The sequence below is a fragment of the Bactrocera dorsalis genome, chromosome 5, assembly GCF_023373825.1.
Source record: "Bactrocera dorsalis isolate Fly_Bdor chromosome 5, ASM2337382v1, whole genome shotgun sequence".
NCBI classification, from domain to species: domain Eukaryota; kingdom Metazoa; phylum Arthropoda; class Insecta; order Diptera; family Tephritidae; genus Bactrocera; species Bactrocera dorsalis.
In genome coordinates this window covers 41,697,711-41,710,496 of record NC_064307.1, presented here as the reverse complement: position 1 = coordinate 41,710,496, position 12,786 = coordinate 41,697,711, and the positions used below count along the sequence as shown (strand labels likewise).

Below are 12,786 nucleotides of genomic sequence, written 5' to 3'. Positions count from 1 at the left end.
ATTTCGTAGTTTTCTTTTGTTGATGCCACTGTTGTTGCTTGCTGTAATTTTTCCAACACTCCACTTGGCAACGTTTCGTCGTTTTTTCAACTGAAAGGCAGCCAAAGTCAGATTTTACAATGGCCTATTGTGCCGCATGGCCCCCCCCTTTGAGTGTGCCACCACACACACACACTCATATATAAAAGCATGATACATACATACATACATTATATTATATTTCACATTTGCTCAATTTATCATTTTCGCTTGCATGCTTTCTGCTTTTCCTTGTTTTGGTCAATTGCTTTCTGCAAGCGCATATGGGTGTGTGTGTGTGGTTGTTTGTAAATATGTATATATGCATGTTATATACATACATATGTATCTGTGCATATGGCGTGTATGTGCAGTCATTTGGCTTTTATTACCAACCCACAGCGAGCCCACTCCGCGCCAAACGAAATTTGTTTTCATTTTTTGTTATTGCTTTTGCTTTTGTTATTGTTGTTGTCGTACTTTACGATGTAACTTTTGAATACGGAAATGATTTTCTGCAGCGCGCTGTTGCCGCCTGACTTTTGGACCCACATGTGAAGTGTTGATTTTCAGCGTCGCTTGTACATGGCTGGGCGGGTGTGCGCCGTGCGCCTGCTTTGTTATTGTTTGTATGGCCGCGCATGCTCATTTGCTCTGTTCGTGGCGCTGCTATCTCTTGACTGTTGTATGTGAATTTTTATTTACTTTTTGTTGTTTATTTCTGCATGTTTGTATATGTTGCACATTTCTTCGCATTTTGCTTGCAAATGCATCGTTTGTATTTTTGTTTTTACTCCTGCGTTTGCCTTATTTCGCCGAGTGCCAATTCGCATTTCAGTTAATGTCTTGATTTATGCATTAGCGCTAATTTAAAGTGGCTATTTGCCATCTTTTATTGAATTATTAACCTACTTCAATCAACGCTATTGTATTTTACTTTTTTATCTAGCGGCTAAGCAATTATGATGGGCATTTGAAGTGCCATATTAGTCAGTTAGTATATAGTAGAAATAGATCCGCGTTTAAAAATCCGAAAGGATTAAGCAATAATAAGAGCAAGTAAAATTTGTTAAAGGTTTTTGAAGTAAAATAATTCGTATAATAAAGAAAACCGACGATATAAAAAAATATTATACTCAAGGCAGCGGATTTTTGGATGAAAATTAAAGTTTCGATTTTTTTTTATTTATTTTTATTTATTTTTTTTTTTTTCATAATTTTTCATTTTTCATTAATTTTTTTATATTAATTTTTTTTATTTTTATTTTTCTCCGGTATTTAAGATAGATTTTTTTAATGCAGTTTCAGGCTAAAAATTTTATTTTTCAATTTTCAATACGGTATTTAAAACTATATATTTTTACGTAGCAATCTAGTTTTAGTAATTAATTTTTGTTTTTTTTTTCAATCCGGAATTTGAAATTAAATTTTTTCATTTTGCATTACATTTTTTATAATTTTTTTAATTCTGTTTTTGAAAATATTTGTTTTTTTTTTATTTTGAGATACAATTTTTTATATTTTAGTATTACAATTTTTTTCATTTTAGTTTTACATTTTTTTAGTTGAGGATTAATATTATTTAAAATTTTCAAAAATCCAGTATTATTTGAGTTATAAATTTAAAAACTTTTTAGTTTGTATTACAAAATAGAAAAACAAATTACTTTAAATATCTCAATGTTTTTTTTGCAACGCTACATACTCTATTGCATTTTTCGTTACGTGGCAACTTTATTGCAAATAATGTGTAATTTTAACGCTCGCCGAATATTTCTATATTGGTAAGCTTTCCGGTTTTTGACTAGACTGCTGTTTGTAATATTTTTCTGAACTAAAATTATTTGAATAGGTGGCAACTCTGCTGCAAAGTTTACATAAAATAATTTTAAATGAGTAGTCTAATGTGTATCCGTTAGATAAACATTAAAAAATAAATTTCACTTTTTTCAAAAGGTGGCAACTCTATAAAATATATATAATATTATAAAAGATAAGAGTTTAGCATCCAAGCCCTTCATTTTCAGCGCACATTTTCTATTAAAATTCCAATTATACGTTTTTAGCTAGATGACAACTCATCTCCAAAATTCATACAAATAACATATTTTAAGTTATATTTTGGTTATTTACTTATCAATAGGCAATTTATCAATACCAAGACTTTCCTGATAAAAGATGATGCATGCTATTTCATATAAATGGCAGAGTTCTTCATATCTTATCTCTGCCTTTGCAGAGTTCGTGCTCCTAAACTCTTAGAAAATCAGCCGTACGTCAGATCCTGCTATATCAGGTCCGGTAAATGGCATTCGAAAATTCAAGTTTTTCTTTCTATGCATTCTTCACCTTCCTCATTTCACTAACGAGTCTCTCGATAGGGTTATATAACTGACTGAATTTCCAATTTAGAGAACTACGTCTTTCGAACGATAGTCCCATATTCACACCGAAATGAACTCATGTTTTCAACAGCCAAAGTCAGTTAAATCGACAGCACGTCTCAAATTTATGGGAAGCCTAGCAAAAAGCAAGCGATGAATCAAATCCAAGTTCAGTCTGTTCGAAAAATAGTCTAACACATATTAGATTTTATTGGTAAGCGTTCTGAATATGGAATACCATAAGGATCTGTTATACACTTTCACTTCTACTTTCTGATTTTTTGTTTAAAAACATGCAATTTAAGTGGCTTGCGAGTAGATATAAAATTTCTTGCAGAGTTGCTTAAATACTTCTGGGTAGAAATACTAAATCTTGAAGATCTCAACTCATGAAGAGTTATAATACAAATAGTTAGATATTTGTATAGGGATAGTAGGTATAAATTTGTAGAACAGTAGGAATTTAACGCAGGACAAAAAGTTAGTATCGTTTCCATGGGAGAATGTCACATTTATAGAAAAGTTGGAACAAATTTTGAGTAAATTATTTAATTTCAAGTGTTTTGGTCGAAAAGAGACAGTATTATAAGAACAACTTTTATTAGAATAAAACATAAAAATAATTGTAGTAAATACCAGAAGGAAAATATACGCAAAAGCTCTTACTATTTATAAAATTTGCAAAGTGTTTTGACAGACTAATGACGATAATGACTAAGACGTCAAAACCTCATAACTAAAACCAGTCACTTGTTTGTTAAACTGCTTATTTCAAAAAACTTTGTAGTATCATCAAATTATTAGCCAATTGACAGCGAGCAGGTAAGACAAATAATCACAGACTGTTAATACACACTAAAGAAATAACGGTCTGCACAAGAAGTCGTAATGAAATGTACCATTAAGTACTACTTATATTGAGCCGCTTATGATGATATTAGACCGATAAGCACACACTTAAGTGCCAATCACCTGTTATACGAAGACGTCATTGGACTGATTAAGTGAAATTTTTTACAATTTATTTACAATATATATAAACATTATTTAAGGCCTGAAATTGCACACTATCCAATTACATTTTTCATATAAAATACTTCATTAATTTGTATTGAATAAAATTTATAGCATGCTGTATAATTCATACTGGCAACTGCCTTTTTGCATTGCAGGCAAATCCTCATCGAATAGCAAAGAAGTTATCTGCGGCGATGACAAATACAAAGAAGAGGGTGATCTCTGGAATGTGGAGGCACAAACCGCATTCCTCGGACCGAATTTGTGGGACAAAGCTCTGCCGTACGATGCCGATCTTAAGGTAACACAAGTTAGTATCATTTCTGCTGCGTAGTGAAGCGTGCTTTACATTTACATACACATACTTATTTACATAAATGAATGTCTCATCTCAAATGCTAATTTTCGTACAACACACATGTGCCTACAGACAATTGCAACAACAAAAAGGAATTTTTATTAATTAAAACAAAAAAGAAATTAAAAGGATTAAAAAAAATTTAGAAAAATGTGAAAAACATTGTAAATATGTTACAAAATTTTGTAAAAAATTTGGAAAATGTATGGAACAATTTGTAACACCATACAAAAATTTTTAAAAAAATTTTGAAAATATTAATGGAGAAAAATTTTAAAAATATTTGAATAAGCAAAAATTAGAACAAAAATTATAAAACTTTCGAAAAATATTTTGAAAACTATTTTAAACGAACTTTGAAATAAAAAAAACAAAAATTGGAAAATTATAATAACCAATTGAAAACAAAAATTTGGAAAATATTAAATTTTTCTGAAATAATTGTGAAAACAATTTTCAAAAAATAAAAGCGAAAATATATCGTATAAAATTTGAAAATTTGTTGAAAGTAACTTGAAAAAAAAAATAAAAAAATTTCGAAAAATATTTTGTAAGCTATTTTGATCGAAAACTAAAGTTTTAAAATAATAGAAAAAACTAAGAATTTTTTTTAAAATGATTTTGCAAAATTTTTGAAAACAAATTTAAAAAATTCGAGAATAATTTCAGCAAATTAAAAAATAAAAGCGAAAACATATCGCAGAAAATTTAAAAATTGTTGAAAGTAACTTTGGAAAGAGATTAGAAAAAATTCGAAAAATATAAAAAAGTTTAAAAGAATATTTTTAAAAAATTCTGAAAAACATTCGAAAACAAAAATTCTGAAAAGAATAATGAAGATTTTTTTTTAAATTTATGAAAATTTTTGAAAACATTTAAAAAAAAATTCAAAAAAAAAAATGTACAAATTCTAAAATAAAAACGAAAAAATAAACAAATTTTAAAATTTTTTAACAATTTTAAATCTTTCAAAATATTTTGAAAAAATTTAAATTAACATCCAAAGAATTTCAAACCAAATGTGCAAAATTGTTTGCAAATAATTTGTAAAAAAACTAAACAAGGCATTGAAAAACTTTTGAAAAAATATTTAAAAAATTTATAAAATATTTTAAAGTACGTCTAAAAAGATGTTCAAAATGTTTTGAAATATTTCGGAAAAAAGTGATTTTAAGAATTTAAAGAAATATCTAAAAAAATTTAAATATTAAAAAAAAACTTCAAAATTTTTTCAAATATTTTCTAAAAAAGTATTTTTAAAAATTTAAAAAAAAATAATATAAAAAAAAAATTGAAAATTTTAATTTAAAAAAAAATATATATTTTTTAACAAAAAAAAATTTAAAATGTTTTGAAAAATACTTAAGAAATTGCTGAAAGACGGTCAGTTGGCGATCAACGACCTTAATAGAAGTCTTTCAGAGAACTCACCAGTCTTACACACACACATACAGCGAATACACAGCGTTACTTTTTCATAATTCATGAGCTTTCAAGCTTTCGTAGTGCAATTCGCATTGTAAATAAATTGGAATTTATATAAAGCAAATAAAATAATTCAGCGATGAATGCAAATAGTAGAACAAATACACATACACATACATACCCACTTACAATACATACATGCATGCATACATACATAAATGCAACGTGAGTGTTCTTTGTGCGTGAAAAGTACCGGTATATATATGTATCTATGTATGTATGCACTGTATTTAAAATGTTTTGTGTGCATTTCTGCGATTTAATTGCATTAAATTCATAGCTTGTTTAATGCAGTGCTTGAGGTTTAATACTTAATTATTATCTTAAGGATGACTAGATTTTAAAAAGCGAAAACACGCGCAAGTTAAATGTGAGACATTACTGATGCTAAGTGGCTGTTGTTGCTTTTTGTTTTATAATTTGATATTAGTGCTGCTGATAATGGAACGGATTTACATGTCACTATAAGTGATAAGACTTTGATTCGTATGTAATGGAAAATTCGTAACCCAGCGCTTGAATTACAGTTAATACTTCGAATCTCGTAACAATCCAGTTTCAACAAATGGCGACTGTGAAGTAGCGTGATCGTTCAAATCTCTCAAAACAACAATTAAAGTCAAGCTCTTTATTCTGTGAAAACAATCGTATTTTTAAAATTGAGCACAACTAAAGCTGCTATTAGTTGAAATCGCTAATCAGGAAAGCTTTTTAAAAGCTTAGTAATAAGTATTGATACTTTGAGTGAAAGCTCTACATAAGTTATTCTCAAATAACATAATTTTCAATTTTATTAGAAATTTAAAAAATCTAGTTAACTAATTTTTAATTATAATTGATTATAATTAGTAACAACGTTGCCACCTGTTTGTAATTTGTATGTAAAAGAGTAATAGTAAAATGAAATTATCAACTATTGGCATGGATGATGTCTAAAAGTTCAGTTTAAAATATATGTTGGGAGAGTTGCCACTTGTTTGTAAATTTTAAGAAAAATAATAATAATAGAAAAAAAATTCCAAATATTGGCATGAATCTAAAAAAGTTTAAATTGCAGTTTAAAATATATTTAAGTGTGGTTGCCACCTAAATGAAAAATTTAAATAAAAAATTATAAATGAAAGAAATAGTCAAATATTGGTATCGAGTTATACAATTATACAATGTCTGCTGAAAATATAATTTAGGGAGAGTTGCCACCTATGTAAATTTGATAAACAGAATTTAAAAAAAATAGTTTCAAAAATATTGGTGTTGAGCTAGAGAGTTTCAAAAATTCGAATGGAAAAATATTTCATAAGTGTTGCCACCTGTTTCAAATTTTAATTATTTTCAATTGTAAAAATTATGGGTTACAAACTAAAGCAATGTTCTTATTAGGCTTAGAACACGAATGTTTTTTAAAAAGAGTTGCCACCAGTTTCAAATATTAATTTAATTTAATTGAAAAAATTTTGAGTAACAAACCATGGCAATTCTCTTATTAAATTTAGAAAATGAATATTTTTTTTTGAAAGAGTTGCCACTTGTTTAAAATTTTAATTAAATTTAATTGATAAGAAGTATGGATAACAAACTAAAGAAATCTATCTCTGCGAGATAAACTTTTTTGAAAAAAGTTGCCACCTTTTATACTTTTTTATTAATTCATTTGCCAAGAAAAATGGAATGTTACAAAAGGAGCATCAAAAAGTTTTAGGGATAAGTTCTAATGTAACTATTTTTCACCTCATATCGACAAGCGTTTGAAGATTTTGATTCTAACAAACAGTCAATATATGTAATACAAACAGCTTAAGTATTGCACTTGAGGTATTTGGACGGCTAATGATAAGAACGAGAATCGAGTAAATACTTCACTCTCTAAAATTTTTACAAAACTCGTTTAATAAGTTTAGTAAATTATAGCCAGAAGCAACCACTTAGCCTCATACTTACATGTTTAATATAATATTTTTTTTTTGCATATTTTTTTTTTAGTTCTATCACTGCTTAATGCACAACTGCTAAAATAGTTACGCTTACGTTTTTTCCAAACAAAATTATATGTGTGTTCTTTTGTCGACTCGGCAAATGTGTGTAATACGAATATTATTGAAAACCAACTATTTTTAATATTAAAAAAAAATGTTTTTTATTTTTTGTTAAATTTTATAAAATTTTAAATTAATTTCCATTAACAGTCAATAATTTGCTTTTGTTTATTTCTTGCTTGCCACAAATATATTTGTATATAAACAACAAACAGTATGCAGATTTGGATGAATTCTTGTCGGAGAACAATATACCTGATGGCTTGCCCGGCTCCCATTTGGGACACTCAAGTGGTTTGGGGCATCGATCAGATTCGCTGGGCCATGCAGCTGGTCTGGGGCTGGGTCTCGGCCATATAACGACGAAGCGTGAACGTTCCCCATCGCCATCGGATTGTATAAGTCCGGAAACATTGAATCCACCATCGCCGGCTGAGTCAAGTGAGTAACAAAATGCAAAATATTATTGAAAAATTGTCTTATTGTTTTTTTATGATTGATTACCCTTTCCCTTTTTATGCTAGCACTAATGTTTTACCATGAACATAACCTGAAATTTCATTAGTAATCCTACCTTGAGATATTTTTCAATGTTGTATAGAAAAGGCGTACTAAAACATATATTGATGAATATCATAATTACTTACTAATATATCTAAGTTTTCAAAAATAATACTTTGTCTTGAAACTGTATACTAGAGGTAGGGATAGTTATTATTGTAGTAAGTAAGTAAGAATTAGAAGTTCTCAATAATTAACTGGAAAGTGAAGAAATTGTGAAATTGAAATTCTTTAAAAAAAGTTCCATTTTAAGCTAAAGTTATTTTAAAATAGTTACTATTATTTAATTCCGCAAAACTCCATATGTTTACGTTCACTGTAGAGTCGTTAAAGATATCATATTTCAGTGAAAGCTCTGTGTAGAAATCGAGTCATTAAAGCTTCAAAACTTTGAGGGAAAGCTCTGTGTAGAAATTGAACTATTAAAGCTTCAAACCTTTGAGGGAAAGCTCGGTGTATAAACTGTTATTTTTAAGCTATTAAAATAGTAAATTCTTGTCTTAATAGGTATACTTTAATCTTCAAAATCATATCAATCATTCTTGAACTTAAGAATCTGTTTTTAAAGTAACGTGGGCACCAAAAATTGGTAATACGTTTTTCAAAGAAAGCGTTTAGCCTTTTTATTAAATGGGGTTACTTACAGCAAAATATCGATATGCGAAATTTTTCTTTCAAAACCCGTTTTTTCATTAATTTTTGTCTGCCCGAAAACTATTTGCAAGAATCTTTATAGATTTCTATACATAAGTAAATGGTGAGCATGATTCTTATATAGTTTTGGATAAGTGTATATAAGTTCAAAATGTTTATCATACAAGGAATATTGATCGGATATATCATGAAACAATGAGGCCAACCTGCAGAATATGTACATTTTTAATAAATAAGAAGACCTTTGGCAAAAGAGCTTAACTTCAACCGATTTTCTTTAGTTCTAGGCAAGATTAATGATTTAATTAGACAGTGGCCAATATTTATTTCAATATTTGAAAGATATAGGTATCCTGTAGTACCACTCCAAGTTAGTCATGAGCAAGTTTATAAAAATTGACTTATTGGTATACTATTTTACTTAAGGCTTTGAAGTAGAGCTCTTGGTATTCGACTAATCGACTAACCGGATTAACCAGATAGGGCATTATTCTAATAATAATATTCGGTTTGCTGTATCCAGATAGTCATAAGTCGTCCACCATTCGATTAACCGCTCATTTTCGACTACCCAATTAAGATTAGAGATTGATAAATGAAGATTGCACCGCGACCTCGGGTTAATTGTGCCCTTAGCTTAGAGATATATTAAGTTTAATAATTTTCAGAATTTCTATATCACATTAAGATTACTTGTAATATTTTTAGTACCCTCTTGGTATACCAATTGTTTTATATTTAGTGTTGACAGCATTTTTCCAAAAAAATTGTAGCTGCAGACCTGTGTATAAGTCCAGCTCTAAGCAACATTTATTGTCTTCCCCCTCTCTAAATCCTGCTTGCTATAAATTTCGTTTTGTCATTTCTCTTAATTTAGTTTGCCACGAACAGTTTGTGAAGCATTGTTAATCTTGAAGTATTTGACATTTCAGCTTTCTCCTTTGCATCGTCGGGGCGGGATTTCGATCCGCGCACCAGAGCATTCTCCGATGAAGAGCTCAAACCGCAACCGATGATCAAGAAATCACGCAAACAGTTTGTGCCCGACGAACTGAAGGACGATAAATATTGGGCACGTCGCCGGAAGAACAACATTGCCGCCAAGCGATCACGTGACGCACGCCGCCAAAAGGAAAACCAAATTGCGATGCGTGCCAGATATCTGGAAAAAGAAGTGAGTGACACACAAATATTTCTTATTGTATGCTTTACTAATTTGTTGTTGTTGTTTCTTGTTTTTATTGAAGAATTCGACATTACATCAAGAAGTGGAACAGTTGAAACAGGAAAATATGGACTTGCGTGCGCGTCTCTCAAAATTCCAAGATGTGTAATGTTAAGAAGTACCACCCTCCTCCCCTTAAAAAAAAAGAAAATTATTAAATATATATATACATAAATGTAAATGTATATATAGATGTGTATATCACCTCCAAAAACCACAACCACCAATCTAAAATGCAACCAAGCAGGCAACAATTTATGTTTAATATAAGCAACGCAAAACAACCGTTAACCGTAAGGGCGGAAAAGGAACTGGAAATGGTTAAAATATGAACCGTTATGCAGCTCACCGCAAACAGCCGTTAGAAAACTCATGCCACACACATAGTTTCGCATACAAACATATACACACACACATACATGCAATTGCCTACCTGTAGCAGCGGTACAGTTATATGGACATAAATATATATAACTTAATATATATATACATAAATAGCATACAGCTTATAATTGAGAAACATAGAAATGATAACGGTACATAGAAATTATTTAAAAGCAGTTTTTAATTAAGCTTACAGTTTGTGCAAAGAAAGTACAGACAAAGTATGAAAAAGCAACAACAACTAACTCCCACAAGCTGCAGCAGAAGAAGAGTGCAAAGAATAAACTATAAAAAAGAGAAGCAAAAGAAGCATAAAACCAAACATATTTATAAAATTGAATATACACAAGTACACCAACAACTTTCAGCGCTTAACACAATACTGAATGGGAAAGAAATAAGCAAAAAAACAACAACAAAAAAGCTAAAACACAACTAACTAATTTATGAAACAACGAGAAGGGAAGAGAAGAGCAAATGTGAAGAACCGAGTGAGCGGTGGCTGGACGTGGAGGTCGCGCGAGCGTTTCTTGCAAAGTGTGGGATGTTTGTATAAGAACAACAACAAAAACAACAGTAAATAGTAACGGCGCAACTGAAAATCGGCAAGAAAGCCAATGAAACATTAAATTTGTTAAACAAATAAATGAAAGAACAACAAAAAACACAACAACTATTACAACAAACACAAAGAAAATAAACATATGTATGTATGTATACTAGATAAGTAAATAATTTATATACAAAAGCAGACATATACACGCAATCGGCGCATACAAAACCCAAAAAAAAGAAACTACAAACATATATATGTATGTGCTGCAAATTAAGAACAACAACAACAAAAACATTATTTTAAAATTATTGTTAAAATGAAAGCAAAAGAAAATCAAGAAAGTCAGACAAAAAACAAACTGCTTACAAATATTTAGACTAAATTAATATAAATAATTATAAAATAGTTGCATAAAGTTATAAATAAAGTAAATAAAAGTTTATAAATAAATAAAACAACAACAAAACAATAAGAAGCACTATGTGAAACTTAGGAATAATTCAAAAAAGAATGGTAAAAATTAAAAAAAAGCATTGCTTATATACAAAAAACACACATACACATATATATACACACCCACACACATATACATAGGCACGCAAAGCCAGCTGAGCAGCGAATTTAGATTCTTTTCTCACGCAAAACGCTGCAAATATATAGGCATTTGTATAAAGTTGCCAGCAATATGATGCAGAAATGTGAACAACATGTTGCAGCAACATTTGTTGCACGTAATCAAAAGCCATTTTCTAATATTGCCAAAGAAATAAGTTGAAAATATTAGACAAATGCTTAGCAACATGAAGTGTAATCAGATATGTTTCAGCAACATCATTAGTTCGTTGTTGCAGCAACAAATATTGCTTGAAATAAAAATAAATTAACTAACTGACTAAAACATATTGAGAAATGCTTAACAACAAATATTGCGATTCTAATGTTGCAGAATGTCTAAAAATGTTGCCACATCATATGTTGTTAATACTAAAACTCAGCATAAATATTGTGCTCGAGTTTTTTTATGTCCGTATCAGCAAACTTTTTATTGTAGACTGAGAAAACTAATTTTTTAATGTTATTCACTGCTAAGTTCACTTAACATGCGTCAGCAACATATGTTGCGATTATAAATATTGTAGCAACATATGCAATTTTTTATACAAGTTAGTTTCAGATATTTTTTCTGATGTTATTCACTGCTAAGTTTACTTAACAAGTGTCAGCAGCATATGTTGCGATTCAAAATGTTGCAGCAACATTTCCAACTTTTCGTCAAAATTAGCTTCAGTTATTTTTTGTGTTGTTTTGTTCATTACTAACTTTTTTTAACATGTTTCAGCAACATATGAAACTTTTCATCAAAATTAGCTTCAGTTAATTTGCTTAGTTTTTTTATTACCAAATTTTCTTAACATATCTCAGCAGCATATGTTGCGATTCAAAATATTGCAGCAACATTTCCAGCTTTTCGACAAAATTAGCTTCAGTTAATTTTTTTAGTTTTGTTCATTACTAAGTTTCCTTAACATGCTTCAGCAACATATCTGGCGTTTGAAAATGTTGCAGAAACAAAGGTATCTTTTCCGAACTTACTTACTTACTGCTTACTTAGTAACTGTGCGCATAAATTGGCTTCAAAACCCTCTATACATTATAGGGCTGTAAAAACACTATCCTCAGAAACTAGAACAAAAGCAAAAGGCAAAAGAAAAACCTCAGCAAAAGCTAAACCATCTATGTACTTTTTTTCCTCTTCTACTTTTACAACAACAATTTACAATACAAAATGGGCGAAAATTAATTTCATGATTTAAGCCACTTAAAGTCTACGTGTAAACGAGCCATTATGTTTCATTTACTAACGGGTCAACATATTGTTGCTCACGAACTGTGTTCGCTCTGACTTCGTCATTGTTGCTGACAACATTTCTACTAACTGCAATCACAGCTGGAAATACACATATGTAGATGACTCACTATAATTACCACTGCGAGGCAAGAAAATTAAAAAGCGCAATAATACTGACTCAAAAGGCTTCAACAAAACATAAAATATGAAAATCAATTTAAAATTAAAATTAAGTAAAAAAGTAAATATTAATATTAGTGAC

The 12,786-nt window shown here is 29.5% G+C and overlaps 1 protein-coding gene across 17 annotated transcripts in view; it reads left to right on the top strand.

Moving 5' to 3' along the window:
- Positions 1 to 10,915, top strand: part of LOC105229038 (putative uncharacterized protein DDB_G0286901) — a 61,795-nt gene extending 50,880 nt beyond the window's left edge. For 11 of the 17 annotated variants that reach the window (XM_049458416.1, XM_019991331.3, XM_049458415.1 and 8 more), the window contains 4 exons: positions 3,575 to 3,729; positions 7,511 to 7,736; positions 9,428 to 9,684; positions 9,758 to 10,915. In XM_049458416.1, coding sequence (XP_049314373.1) covers positions 3,575 to 3,729; positions 7,511 to 7,736; positions 9,428 to 9,684; positions 9,758 to 9,844 — 725 coding nt within the window. In that variant the 3' untranslated portion in view covers positions 9,845 to 10,915. The remainder of the gene's footprint in view (positions 1 to 3,574; positions 3,730 to 7,510; positions 7,737 to 9,427; positions 9,685 to 9,757) is intronic. The other 6 variants (XM_029551448.2, XM_029551452.2, XM_049458409.1 and 3 more) reach the window with 3 other exon arrangements.
- The last annotated feature ends 1,871 nt before the right edge of the window (positions 10,916 to 12,786 follow it).